Source organism: Pristiophorus japonicus, chromosome 10 (genome assembly GCF_044704955.1).
Source record: "Pristiophorus japonicus isolate sPriJap1 chromosome 10, sPriJap1.hap1, whole genome shotgun sequence".
Classification (NCBI taxonomy): domain Eukaryota; kingdom Metazoa; phylum Chordata; class Chondrichthyes; family Pristiophoridae; genus Pristiophorus; species Pristiophorus japonicus.
In genome coordinates, this window is record NC_091986.1 from 188,126,704 (window position 1) to 188,140,801 (window position 14,098).

General features: G+C 43.7%; 1 protein-coding gene across 1 annotated transcript in view; it reads left to right on the forward strand.

The window, feature by feature from the left end:
- Positions 1-13,179, forward strand: part of LOC139275233 (rho guanine nucleotide exchange factor 17-like) — a 550,636-nt gene extending 537,457 nt beyond the window's left edge. The window contains exons 20-21 of the mRNA XM_070892404.1: positions 720-986; positions 11,400-13,179. Of these exons, the coding sequence (XP_070748505.1) occupies positions 720-986; positions 11,400-11,605 (473 nt within the window). The 3' untranslated portion in view covers positions 11,606-13,179. The remainder of the gene's footprint in view (positions 1-719; positions 987-11,399) is intronic.
- The last annotated feature ends 919 nt before the right edge of the window (positions 13,180-14,098 follow it).

Genomic DNA, 14,098 nt, shown 5'->3' on the forward strand with positions numbered 1-14,098 from the left:
TTTACAAATCCCTCCATGGCCTCGCCCCTCCCTATCTCTGTAATCTCCTTCAGCCCCCGAGTTACCTGCGCTCCTCAAATTCTGGCCTCTTGAGCATCACTGATTATAATCGCTCCACCATTGGTGGTCGTGCCTTATGCTGCCTGGCCTCTAAGCTCTGGAATTCCCTTCCTAAACCTCTCAGCCTCTCTGCCTCACTTTAATCCTTTAAGACACTTCTTAAAACCTACCTCTTTGACCAAGCTTTTGGTCATCTGCCGTAATTTCTTCTTATGTAGCTTGTTGTCAAATCTTTGTCTTATAACACTCCTGTGAAGAACCTTGGGACGTTTTACTATGTTAAAGGCGCTATATAAATACAAGTTGTTGTTGTATACGACAATAGCCCATTAGGTTGAAATTAAAGTCTCCCTTTTTGTTAGCAGCTCTCCTAACTTCAGTGGATTTATCAAAAGTCCATGAAATGTTGCTGTCAATTTTAAATATTTTAGACAAACATCTCCCCTTGAGTTACCTATTAACTAATATTACAGAGAGGAAGAGTGCGGGACTAAGTAAGATCTGTAGATAATCTATGATTAGTATTGTATGTATTGGAAGATAACACAGTTTTATCTGACTTCAGCACACTATACATAAAATATAATCTATGTATCCTAGTTCAGTTTTGACCCAGCCCAAGAGCATGGTGTATAATAAAGATTTCCTCTCCCCAACAGGTTCCGATGCCATTATTCGTCAGCACAAGGCCGCCTGCTTGCGGATTACTGCCCTACTTGCCTGTAAAGACCTTCTGTGGATTGGAACGAGTGCTGGCGTGGTATTAACCCTATCTGTTCCCCATGTCACTGCCAACACCACCTCCCTCAGGACACCTTTAATACCCATGGGATCAGCTCATGGGCACACGGGACACGTTCGATTCCTCACAGCCATTGAATTGCCAGAAATCTTCGATCTCACTTTCCCACCAGCAAGGGAGCCAGGCAAGTTTTCGGAGTCTCTCGTCTTTCAGGTTTTTTTTAACGGAACGCTTCCCAGGCATCAGGGCCACGAAAAAAGTTTCATTGCCTTTGAATTCATTAGATCGCAGTCAGCTGCTGTCCACGACTTCGGAGTTTTAAAGTGGATCTGCATGCTATGTATTTGGGATAACACAGTCATGCTCTACTATCATTGAAGTATTTATCACCGAACTGAGAAATAATGGCAGAGTTAGAACATGAACTACTTGTATTAGTTTATTTACTGCATGGTTCTGTTTTAGGTTTGGATGTGGTGGTGCTGGAAACTGAGGTACTTGTTCTGCCGTTCCTCTGCTTTTAGTCTAACGCTAAGCTGTACATATGCTGAACGATGGTGAGATTGTGGTATTTACATAGAATTAACAGCACAGAAACAGGCCATTCGAGCTTCCTCCCACCCCTCTTTGTGTCTGGGGCCAAGTAAAGTCACTGTTCCAAAAATTCCAGATAGATTGATCCAATTTGGTCCAAATAAATTGGTCCAGTCAGATTGACCTAAATTGGTCAAGATGGATGCATAGGACATTAACTACTCATTCCCAAGGTAACAAAATTAAGTCCCAGGTTTAACTAATTTTCAGTGCCAATGGTGTTCTTTTATATGGCCTAAAGTTTAGAAATAGTCTACTAAACACTAACAGTTTCACATTTTTACATTGCATTCTTGTGGATGAGCAAAGAAACTTTGGCCTAGAAATTGGATCTCACTGTATCTGTTTCACACGTGGATCCAATATAGCGGATGGCAAACGCCCACTCAATCTGCGACAGAAGTGCACGATCCGTCATATTGGTTAGGTCTCCTCAATAGTTCCCCCTACCCCTCCTCGTCCCCTTCCCCCCTACCCCCCAACCCCATTTGCATATGTAAAGGGCTTGTCGCCTGCTCAGGCCGCCTTTGAAAATTTTGATTACAACTGACCCGTGCATGCTGGGGTCAGTTTTTTCAAAGGCTTAGCAGCTAAACCAGTGGTCCCTAAAGGAGGCCTATGAGGGGAGGCTGGCACTCAATAGGTAAGCTTTAACTTTTTTTTTAACTTGCCTTATTGTGGAGCTGGGAGGAGCAGGTGTGCTGGGCACAGCTTGCCCCCTCCCAATTACCTCCTCTACTGAGGTCCTTGGCTGGCGACTAGTGAGCTGCCTGTGGTGGCCATAGCTTGCCGGTAATAAACAAATGAGGCCGGTGGATTGATTTGCCATGAACTTGTTGCTGACATCATTAGGCGTGTGCAGCACTGGGATCTGTAATGTATTTGCTGCATGGGTTCTTTGCTTAAGATTTCAAAGCAACACATTGCTATTAAGAACTAGTTGGTTTATTAACAACAGTTTAACAATCACACTACACATTACCAGTTCATCCACTAAGCTCACAACTGCATACCTCATCGTGGATGACCTAGACCCAACTGACTGGGGTTTTATTGAGTCTTGTGACCATCACGTGACTGGCGAAGCCACTCACAATGCAACAGCTCTACAGCAAGGGCATTAGAACCCACAAATTTTGAAATAAAACTTTAACAGGAACTGAAATCAAATTAAAATTTGGGTGCCGGGGGTGACGATGGACCCAGTCCCTCCGGTGCCCACCTCTGGCGGAAGGCCGCGAGTGCAACAGCTCTACAAACCTGTGACATGACAGGATCGCTCCCTGATTCCCGTGCAATGCAATTTCAAGGCCTTTGTGTTTCCCCAGCAGAAGTTCTTCCTGCCTGCCACAGGAGGTTGATGCAGACAAATTTCCTGGGCATCTCAAGGCAGCAATGACATTAACTTGGGAGGAGGGTCCCTGACTACCTTCTTGACTCTGTAGTACAGAGGGAGATTGCAAATAAATAAAACATAGATTAAAATTTAGCTTCCGATACATAATTGGCTAAAAAAAAAATGCTTGTGAGCTATGTGTAATTCTGACATCAGCTGCTTAGAAAGATATAAAAGTGACAAGCAAGTTTTACAGAATGGGGTCGTTATCCCTTAAATATTTACAATTATAAGTTGAGAACTTTTGTCAGTGTCACTGCCCGTTGAGTATGCCAGCAGTCTTAGTTTACCTCCCGGTGGATAATAGTCCACGGAGCTCTCCTATGCCGGATTAATCTGTTCAATCTCTGCTGCAAAATGTCCAGTGCTCGGAGTGACAATACTGTAGAGACTGCTCCTGAGGCTAGAGGACTTTGCTGTGTTTACAAGTCTTACATTCTACACAACAAATAACTATTTTTCAGGCTTAAGGGGCTAAAGGGCCTACTCCTGTTCCTGTGTTCCTATGATTGTGTTCACTCTTTCTGGTTTTAATTCGGCTTATTTCTTTAACAAAGGCCTTTTCTTTTGAAGGACCGGAGGGGGGTAGGAATAGGTGGGAATAGGTATTTCATGCACTTAATCTTCATTGCACAGTCCTCGAGAGTCAGATTTATTTGAAGTAATGAATTGATCTGCCTTACCATGGCGTTTGCATATATTATATGCTGATATAAGCAGATCCTGACACTTGCGATGAGACTGGACGCGGTATTAAAAATTTGTAATTTTAAAAATTGATGTGGCACAAAGAACAGTTCTGTTGTTGTGTTAACTGTAAATGAACAAAATGGGGAGTATGTACATTTTGAATGGAACAATTGTTCAATGTATGGATTATGAAAGGGACCTGGGGGGGGGGGGGTTATTGTTTTAAATCATCAGGCCAGGACTTGGCTACAGTGAAAAGGCAAACAAGGTACTGGGTTGCATTAGCAGAGGAATAGAATGCAAATTGAAAGAGGTGGTGATGTTACTGTATATGGCATTGGTTGGACCACATCTGAAGTACTGTGTTGGTCCATGCCTTAGGAAGGAGAGCGTGCATCATGCGCCAATCAAAATTATACCAGGACTCGAAGAGTCAAATTTATGCGGAAGGGTTGAGGAGGCTGGAATTGGTCTCGTTTGATGAGACTTCAAAGTGACATACAAGAAGTTTTCAGAATTAGAAAAGAGAATGATAAAATTGATCCGGGTAAATTGTTCACATTGATAAAATAGTTCAAAACTTAGTGGACATAACTTAACGTTACAGAAATGAACAGTAAATAGGAAATTCAAGCAGAACCATTTCATACAAAGGACAAAGGACAAAGGACAAAGTACATATGGAGTGAGTTACCAGGAAAGGCCATTGCAGCAAATACGTCAATGGGTGAAAAGTCAATGGGTGTATTTCTGGAGAAGGAGGGAATAGAGGGAATAGTTACACCCTCAAAAAATTCTAGATTTGTCAAGCATGATTTCCCTTTCATAAATCCATGCTGACTTGGACCAATCCTGTCACTGATTTCCAAATGTGCTGCTATTTCATCTTTAATAATTGTTTCCAACATTTTCCCCACTCCCAATGTCAGGTTAACTGGTCTATAATTCCCCGTTTTCTCTCTCCCTCCTTTTTTAAACAGTGGTGTTACATTAGCTACCCTCCAGTCCACAGGAACTGATCCAGAGTCGATAAGGAATAGGAGCAGGAGTAGGCCATACAGCACCTCGAGCCTGCTCCGCCATTCAATATGATCATGGCTGATCCGATCATGGACTCAGCTCCACTTCCCCGCCCGCTCCCCATAACCCCTTATCCCTTTATCGGTTAAGAAACTGACTATCTCTGCCTTAAATTTATTCAATAACCCAGCTTCCACAGTTCTCTGAGGCAGCAAATTCCACACATTTACAACCCCCTGAGAAGAAATTCCTCCTCATCTCAGTTTTAAATGGGCAGTCCCATATTCTAAGATCATGCCCCCAAGTTCTAGTCTCCCCCATCAGTGGAAACAACCTCTCTGCATCCATTTTGTCAAGCCCCCTCATAATCTTATATGTTTCAATAAGATCACCTCTCATTCTTCTGAATTTCAATGAGTAGAGGCCCAACCTACTCAACCTTTCCTCATAAGTCTACCCCCTCATCTCCGGAATCAACCTTGTGAACCTTCTTTGAACTGCCTCCAAAGCAAGCATATCCTTCTGTAAATATGGAAACCAAAATTGCACGCAGTATTCCAGGTGTGGCCTCACCAATACCCTGTATAACTGTAGCAAGACCTCCCTGCTTTTATACTCCATCCCCTTTACAATAAAGGCCAAGATACCATTGGCCTTCCTGATCACTTGCTGTACCTGCATACTATCCTTTTGTGTTTCATGCACAAGTATCCCCAGGTCCTGCTGCAGAAGTTTGCAATCTTTCTCCATTTAAATAATAACTTGCTCTTTGATTTTTTTCTGCCAAAGTGCATGACCTCACACTTTCCAACATTATACTCCATCTGCAAAATTTTTGCTCACTCACTTAGCCTGTCTATGGCCTTTTGCAGATTTTGTTTTCCTCCCATTTTTGTATCATCAGCAAACTTGACTACGTTACACTCAGTCCCTTCTTCCAAGTCGTTAATATAGATTGTAAATAGTTGGGGTCCCAGCACTGATTCCTGCGGTACCCCACTAGTTCATTCTCTGGTTGGCATTTATCTCGACTCTGTTTTCTGTTAGTCAGCCAATCCTCTATCCATGCTAATAATCCTGTGAACTTTTATCTTGCGCAGTAACCTTTTATGTGGCACCTTGTCAAATGTCTTCTGGAAGTCCAAATACACTGTTGGAAAATGATCACCAATGCATCCACTATTTAGAGGGCTACTTCCTTAAGTACTCTGGGATGCAGACAATCGGGTTTGGGGATTTATCGGCCTTCAATCCCATCAATTTCCCGAACACAATTTCCTGACTAATAAGGATTTCCTTCAGTTCCTCCTTCTCGCTAGATCCTCTGTCCCCTAGTATTTCCGGAAGGTTATTTGTGTCTTCCTTCGTGAAGACAGAATCAAAGTTGACACTAAGCTGGGTGGCAGTGTGAGCTGTGAGGAGGATGCTAAGAGGCTGCAGGGTGACTTGGACAGGTTAGGTGAGTGGGTAAATGCATGGCTGATGCAGTATAATGTAGATAAATGTGAGGTTATCTACTTTGGTGGCAAAAACGTGGAGGCAGAATATTATCTGAATGGCGGCAGATTAGGAAAAGGGGAGGTGCAATGAGACCTGGATGTCATGGTACATCAGTCACTGAAAGTTGGCATGCAGGTACAGCAGGCGGTCAAGAAGGCAAATGGTATGTTGGCCTTCATAGCTAGGGGATTTGAGTTTAGGAGCAGGGAGGTCTTACTGCAGTTGTATAGAGCCTTGGTGAGGCCTCACCTGGAATATTGTGTTCAGTTTTGGTCTCCTAATCTGAGGAAGGATGTTCTTGCTATTGAAGGAGTGCAGCGAAGGTTCATCAGATTGATTCCTGGGATGGCAGGACTGACGGATGGTAGGACTGATATATGAGGAGAGACTGGATCGACTGGGCCTTTATTCACTGGAGTTTAGAAGAATGAGAGGGGATCTCATAGAAACATAGAAAATAGGTGCAGGAGTAGGCCATTCGGCCCTTCGAGCCTGCACCGCCATTCAATAAGATCATGGCTGATCATTCCCTCAGTACCCCTTTCCTGTTTTCTCTCCAGACCCCTTGATCCCCTTAACTGTAAGGGCCATATCTAACTCCCTCTTGAATATATCCAATGAACTGGCATCAACAACTCTATGCGGCAGGGAATTCCACAGGTTAACAACTCTCTGAGTGAATAAGTTTCTCTTTATCTCAGTCCTAAATGGCCTAACCCTTATTCTAAGACTATGTCCCCTGGTTCTGGACTTCCCCAACATCGGGAACATTCTTCCCGCATCTATCCTGTCCAGTCCCATCAGAATCTTATACGTTTCTATGAGATCACCTCTCATCCTTCTAAACTCCAGTGAATAAAGGCCCAGTTGATCCAGTCTCTCCTCATATGACAGTCCAGCCATCCCTGGAATTAGCCTGGTGAACATTCGCTGCACTCCATTAATAGCAAGAGCGGCCTTCCTCAGATTAGGAGACGAAAACTGAACACAATATTCCAGGTAAGGCCTCACTAAGGCCCTGTACAACTGCAGTAAGACCTCCTTGCTCCTATACTCAAATCCCCTGGCTATGAAGGCCAACATACCATTTCCCTTCTTCACCACCTGTTGTACCTGCATGCCAACCTTCAATGACTGATGAAGCATGACATGCAGGTCTTGTTGCACATCCCCTTTTCCTAATCTGATGCCATTCAGATAATATTCTGCCTTCGTGTTTTTGCCTCCAAAATGGATAACCTCACATTTATCCACATTATACTGCATCTGCCATGCATTTGCCCACTCACCTAATCTTTGCAAGTCACCCTGCAGCCTCTTGACGTCCCCCTCACAGCTCATACCGCCACCCAGTTTAGTGTCATCTGCAAACTTGGAGATATTACATTCAATTCCTTCATTCAAATCGTTAATGTATATTGTAAAGAGCTGGGGTCCCAGCACTGAGCTTTGCGGCACTCCACTAGTCACTGCCTGCCATTCTGAAAAGGACCCGTTTATCCCAACTCTCTGCTTCCTGTCTGCCAACCAGTTCTCTATTCACATCAGTACATTACCCCCAATACCATGCACTTTGACTTTGCACACCGATCTCTTGTGCGGGACCTTGTCAAAAGTCTTTTGAAAGTCCAAATACACCACATCCACTGGTTCTCCCTTGTCCACTCTGCTAGTTACATCCTCATAAAATTCCAGAAGATTCGTCAAGCATGATTTCCCTTTTATAAATCCATGCTGACTTGGACCGATCTTGTCACTGCTTTCCAAATGCACTTCTATTTCATCCTTAATGATTGATTCCAACATTTTCCCCACCACTGATGTCAGGCTAACCGGTCTATAATTACCCGTTTTCTCTCTCCCACCCTTTTTAAAAAGTGGTGTTACATTAGCTACCCTCCAGTCCATAGGAACTGATCAAAAGTCGATAGACTGTTGGAAAATGATCACCAATGCATCCACTATTTCTAGGGCCACTTCCTTAAGTACTCTGTGATGCAGACTATCAGGCCCTGGGGATTTATCAGCCTTCAATCCCATCAATTTCCCTAACACAGTTTCCCACCTAATAAGGATATCCTTCAGTTCCTCCTTCTCACTAGACCCACTGTTCCCTAGTACATTCGGAAGGTTATTCGTGTCTCCTTTCGTGAAGACAGAACCAAAGTATTTGTTCAATTGGTCTGCCATTTCTTTGTTCCCCATTATAAATTCACCTGAATCCGATTGCAAGGGACCTACATTTGTCTTCACTAATCTTTTTCTCTTCACATATCTATAGAAGCTTTTGCAGTCAGTTTTTATGTACACTGCAAGCTTCCTCTCGTACTCTATTTTCCCCCGCCTAATTAAACCCTTAGTCCTCCTCTGTTGAATTCTAAATTTCTCCCAGTCCTCAGATTTGTTACTTTTTCTAGCCAATTTATATGCCTCTTCCTTGGTTTTAACACTATCCTTAATTTCCCTTGTTAGCCACGGTTGAGCTACCTTCCCCGTTTTATTTTTACTCCAGACAGGGATGTACACTTATTGAAGTTCAACCATATGATATTTAAATGTTTGCCATTGCTTATCTACCGTCAACCCTTTAAGTATCCTTTGCCAGTCTATTCTAGCCAGTTCATGCCTCATACCGTCGAAGTTACCTTTCCTTAAGTTCAGGACACCTAGTTTCCGAATTAACTGTGTCACTCTCCATCTTAATAAAGAATTCTACCATATTATGGTCACTCTTCCCCAAGGGGCCTTGCACAACAAAATTTCTAATTAGTCCCTTCTCATTACACATCACCCAGTCTAGGATGGCCAGCTCTGTAGTTGGTTCCTCGACATATTGCTCGAGAAAACCATTCCTCATACACTTCAGGAAATCCTCCTCCACTGCATTACTACCAGTTTGGTTAGCCCAATCAATATGTAGATTAAAGTCGCCCATGATAACTGCTGTACCTTTATTTCACACATCCCTTATTTCTTATTTGATGCTGTCCCCAACCTCACTACTACTGTTTGGTGGTCTGTACACAACTCCCACTAGCGTTTTCTGCCCTTTGGTATTCCGCAGCTCCACCCATACCGATTCCACATCATCCAGGCTAATGTCCCTCCTTACTATTGCATTAATTTCCTCTTTAACCAGCAACTCCACCCCGCCTCCTTTTCCTCTCTTCCTATCCTTCCTAAATGTTGAATACCCCTGGATGTTGAGTTCCCAGCCTTGGTCACCCTGGAGCCATGTCTCCGTGATGCCAATTACATCATATCCGTTAACTGCTATCTGCGCAGTTAATTCGTCCATCTTATCCCGAATACTCCTCGCATTGAGGCACAGAGCCTTCAGGCTTGTCTTTTTAACACACTTTGCCCCTTTAGAATTTTGCTTTAGGTTTCTCTGCCCTCCACTTTTACTTTACTCCTTTCTATCTTTTGCTTCTGCCTCCATTTTATTTCCCTCTGTCTCCCTGCATAGGTTCCCATCCCCCTGCCATGTTAGTTTAACTCCTCCCCAACAGCACTAGCAAACACTCCCCCCGAGGACATTGGTTCCGGTCCTGCCCAGGTGCAGACCGTCCGGTTTGTACTGGTCCCTCCTCCCCCAGAACCGGTTCCAGTGCCCCAGGAATTTGAATCCCTCCCTTTTGCACCACTTCTCAAGCCACGTATTCATCTGAGCTATCCTGCGATTCCTACTCTGACTAGCACGTGGCACTGGTAGCAATCCTGAGATTACTACTTTTGAGGTACTACTTTTTAATTTAGCTCCTAGCTCCTTAAATTCATCTTGTAGGACCTCATCCCGTTTTTTACCTATATCGTTGGTACCTATGTGCACCACGACAACTGGCTGTTCACCCTCCCTCTTCAAAATGTCCTGCACCCGCTCCGAGACATCCTTGACCCTTGCACCAGGGAGTCAGGTTGCGGCCGCAGAATTGCCTATCTATTCCCCTTACAGTCGAATCCCCTCTCACTATAGCTTTCCCACTCTTTTTCCTGCCCTCCTGTGCAGCAGAGCCACCCGCGGTGCCATGAACTTGGCTGCTGCTGCCGCCCTCCCCTGATGAGTCATCCCCCTCAACAGTAACCAAAGCGATGTATCTATTTTGCAGGGGGATGACCACAGGGGACCCCTGCACTACCTTCCTTGCACTGCTCTTCCTGTTGGTCACCCATTTACTATCTGGCTGTGTACCCTTTACCTGCGGTGAGACCAACTCGCTAAACGTGCTATTCACGTCATTCTCAGCATCGTGCATGCTCCAGAGTGAATCCACCCGCAGCTCCAGTGCCGCAATGCGGTCCGTCAGGAGCTGGAGGCGGATACACTTCCCGTGCACGTAGTCATCAGGGACACTGGAAGCGTCCCTGACTTCCCACGTAGTACAGGAGGAGCATAACATGTATCCGAGCTCTCCTGCCATGTCTTAACCCTTAGATTAACTTAAATTGGCAACAACAATTCTAGAAGTTACTTACTGATATAGAAAAGAAAAAGAAAAGCTACTTGCCAATCACCAGCCAATCACTTACCCATTTGGCTGTGACGTCACATTTCGATTTCTTTCTACTTCTTTTTGCCTCCCTGCTGCAACTGCACCAGTCGGCCTCCGATGTCCCCGGACTCCCTGCTGCTCGCACTCCCGCCTCTCCGACGTGTTGGGCCTTTTGTAGGCCTCCAACGTCCCCGGACTCCCTGCTGCTCGCACTCATGCAACAACATTCAAGAAGATCTACACCATCTCATAGAAACATATAAAATTTTGACGGGACTGGACAGGTTAGATGCAGGAAGAATGTTCCCGATATTGGGGAAGTCCAAAACCAGGGGTAACAGTCTAAGGATAAGGGGTAAGCCATTTAGGACCGAGCTGAGGAGAAACTTCTTCACTCAGAGAGTTGCGAACCTGTGGAATTCTCTACCGCAGAGAGTTGTTGATGCCAGTTCATTGGATATATTCAAGAGGGAGTTAGATATGGCCCTAATGGCTAAAGGGATCAAGGTGTATGGAGAGAAAGCAGGAACGGGGTACTGAGGTGAATGATCAGCCATGATCTTATTGAATGGTGGTGCAGATTCGAAGGGCCGAATGGCCTACTCCTGCACCTATTTTCTATGTTTCTATGTTTTTATACCTGGAGAAAGCAGGAAGGTTGTTGTTGGGCCACTTGACCTTTTCCTGTTCTTAAAATTTCTCATTCCCTTGATGTTCAATGTGAATTTCTACCTTACCGAGAAATTAAAAAACCGGACAGGGTACCATTAATAACTTTATTTTTTATCTTTAGCACATTGATTTTCTTTTAGAACAGGTTTAGGTGAAAACACAGCCAGCATAGTTGACATTGTTTGTGAACAGCACCTTTGTATAAAGTCTAACTGTCTGTTTGCTACACCAGGTCGCCCCAGCACAGGTGGCGAAAGGCTGGTTGGTTCTCAGAAGCGAGATTCAGCGAGACGCCGATCATCTGCCATCATTCCATTAAAGACCAACATGCTGGTGATCAGTGGCGGAGACGGGTATGAGGACTTCCGACTCACCAACAGTAGCGAGACTGTCGGCCGCGACGACAGCACCAACCATCTGCTTCTGTGGCGTGTTTGAGAAGAGTGAAGCCTCGTTTGGCTCCAAGACTACTGTTATTGTTTGTCTCCCCGTGTGCTTTGTCTAATGCTTGGGCATTTAGTCTCTGTGCGCATTGTTTGTTTTTTTACTGTACACGAGCAGGACCCTGAGTGAATGATCAGCAGGTCTTAAGACGTGCCGACAGATTGTGAAATGCTCAGCCTGAGTTTTCTGCAGTGGTTGTGATGCCGTATTCTGTGTCACACACTGTGCCGTGGACGTGAAAAGGCTCACGGTTGTGGGGTTTTTTGAAAGAGCAAATGGAACTGGAGAGAATAGCCCCCATATCATCATCTGTGATAATTATGGCTTTCCATTGACGGAAAAAATGTTTGGGACCAAGAATTGATGCAATGTGTCACAAGAAGTTAAACAAAAAAAACAGCAAGGGAATGTGGGATCATACTTTGTACAGGACATCTTCATTTATGACAGGAGCTCCCTTCCCCTTTATCTCTTACCTATTTTACCAAATGTTGAAAAGCTGCCAGTACCTTTTAGCAGCAATCGTGGGAAATCTTTATCTGTGCTTCAATCTGATGGCAACATGATTATATTTCAAGTAACCTCGGAGTAATAATTCCCAATGAGAAGTTGATTTATGGGAACCTGTCTAAGACAATCTTGGTGGTCTGCATGGATATTGTGACAGTGGACTTCTGTTTTTTTGTTGCTGTTTGAAACGAAGAGGCCTTTTGGAGAGCAGAAGACCTCGGTCAAATGTGTCATATTGATATGAACCACAAAATGGAACTCACCATGACATATGTGTGTGTACTGACATACCTAAGACAAACATGTATGTGAACATTCATTCTCAGTGAACCTGCATGAGAGGGGATTGTGTTTGTAGTATTATCTTCTGTTGGACACCACACAGAAATGTCTTTCCATGCACTGTCACGTTCATTCAGAGGACTGATGAATCGCATCGTAAGTACCTCATTGTGTATCATCAGCTGCAGGGTTGCAGTAGTGTGTGCGTGTGTGCTTGGGTATGTTCTACTGCCTTCTTTGTCGAATGGAGACAGTTTATACGGAAGCCAGAAAGCGCGTGTAAAATGACAATGTGCAATATGTGGCCAAGATTATGGAGGGCCATCACTTGTTTAGAACCATTCAACTAGAGGACATTCAGACATTTGCAGAAGCACCAGTTAATTAGTGCCACATAATCACCTCAATCTGTCAAAGGTCGCAATCATAGTTGAAGCTATCTTTTGGTCAGTTGTACCGTATTGGTCCTCCTGTACAGTATTTATGTTTATTTTAACTTAGTTACCTTTTACAGCACTTAATTTATGCATTTATCTTTTTTTAAATTTCTCTAGAAATTTGACAAAGTTTGTTTTACGTTTTGTGGCTTAATCTGGTTGTTCATTCTGTGTAATGAGTTTTTGAAAATGCAAGAGTGATTTTGCTTGACTGAAGTATGCGGATCTCGACCTCAGTTAACTAAATGCAGATTCTCCCATGTGCTTTTCTCCCAGCTCCCCGTGGAACTTCATTTCCCCCCTTACCAATTCTGTAATAAAACAACAGTTATATTGTGAGGTGTTTGGTCTTAAATCAGCTCAAGTGCAGAAGACATTATTTGGAAATTCCAATACAATTAATAATTGGGGTGATGAAAGGTACACACCTGAAACATTATAAACTCTCTCTTCTATTTATGGGTGCTGACTGACCTGTTGTGTATTTCTCGCATTTTCGGTTTTTATTTTCAATAATTGGGTAGGATATTTTATGAAGGCTATTTTATTTATGACATTGTAAGAGGATATATGAATGCCTTTGAGGGTCAAAGATAATGGGAATCAAAGATTTAAAGTCATTGGTAGAAGGATTAGAGGGGAGTTGAGAACTTTTTTCACCCAGAGGGTGGTGGGGGTCTGGAACTCATTACCTGAAAGGGTAGTAGAGGCAGAAACCCTCATCGCTGTTAAAAAGTACTTGGATGTGCGCTTGAAGTGCCGTAGCCTGCAGGGCTATGGACCAAGAGCTGGAAAGTGGGATTAGGCTGGATAGCTCTCTTTTGGTTGGCGCGGACATGATGGGCCAAATAGCCTCCTTCCGTGCTGTAAATTTCAATGATTTCTATGTCACAAGTAGAATTTAAACTCTGTCACTGATGCCAACATGCTTTTTAGCCTTGCCCTTCAGTAATTTAGTTTGTTTGGCTAACAAAGGATTTGTGATGCTAGCATAAGCATACTTAAATACATATTCATCTAAAAGGGCACACTTCATACGACTGAGATTCAGGTAAATGTTTCTCTTTGGTGCTCCCACAACACAAAGCTCTGCACCTGGGGCAGTGAAATCAATAATTTAGTCCAACATTTGTTTATTTTTTTCATTGATTTGGATCTAAAGCCTCTCAGATGTGTGGTATATAATTAAGCCATCTGATGTTAGGGTTACACCTGATAATTACCACTTGAAAGATAAATTCCAAAAATTAGGGTTCTA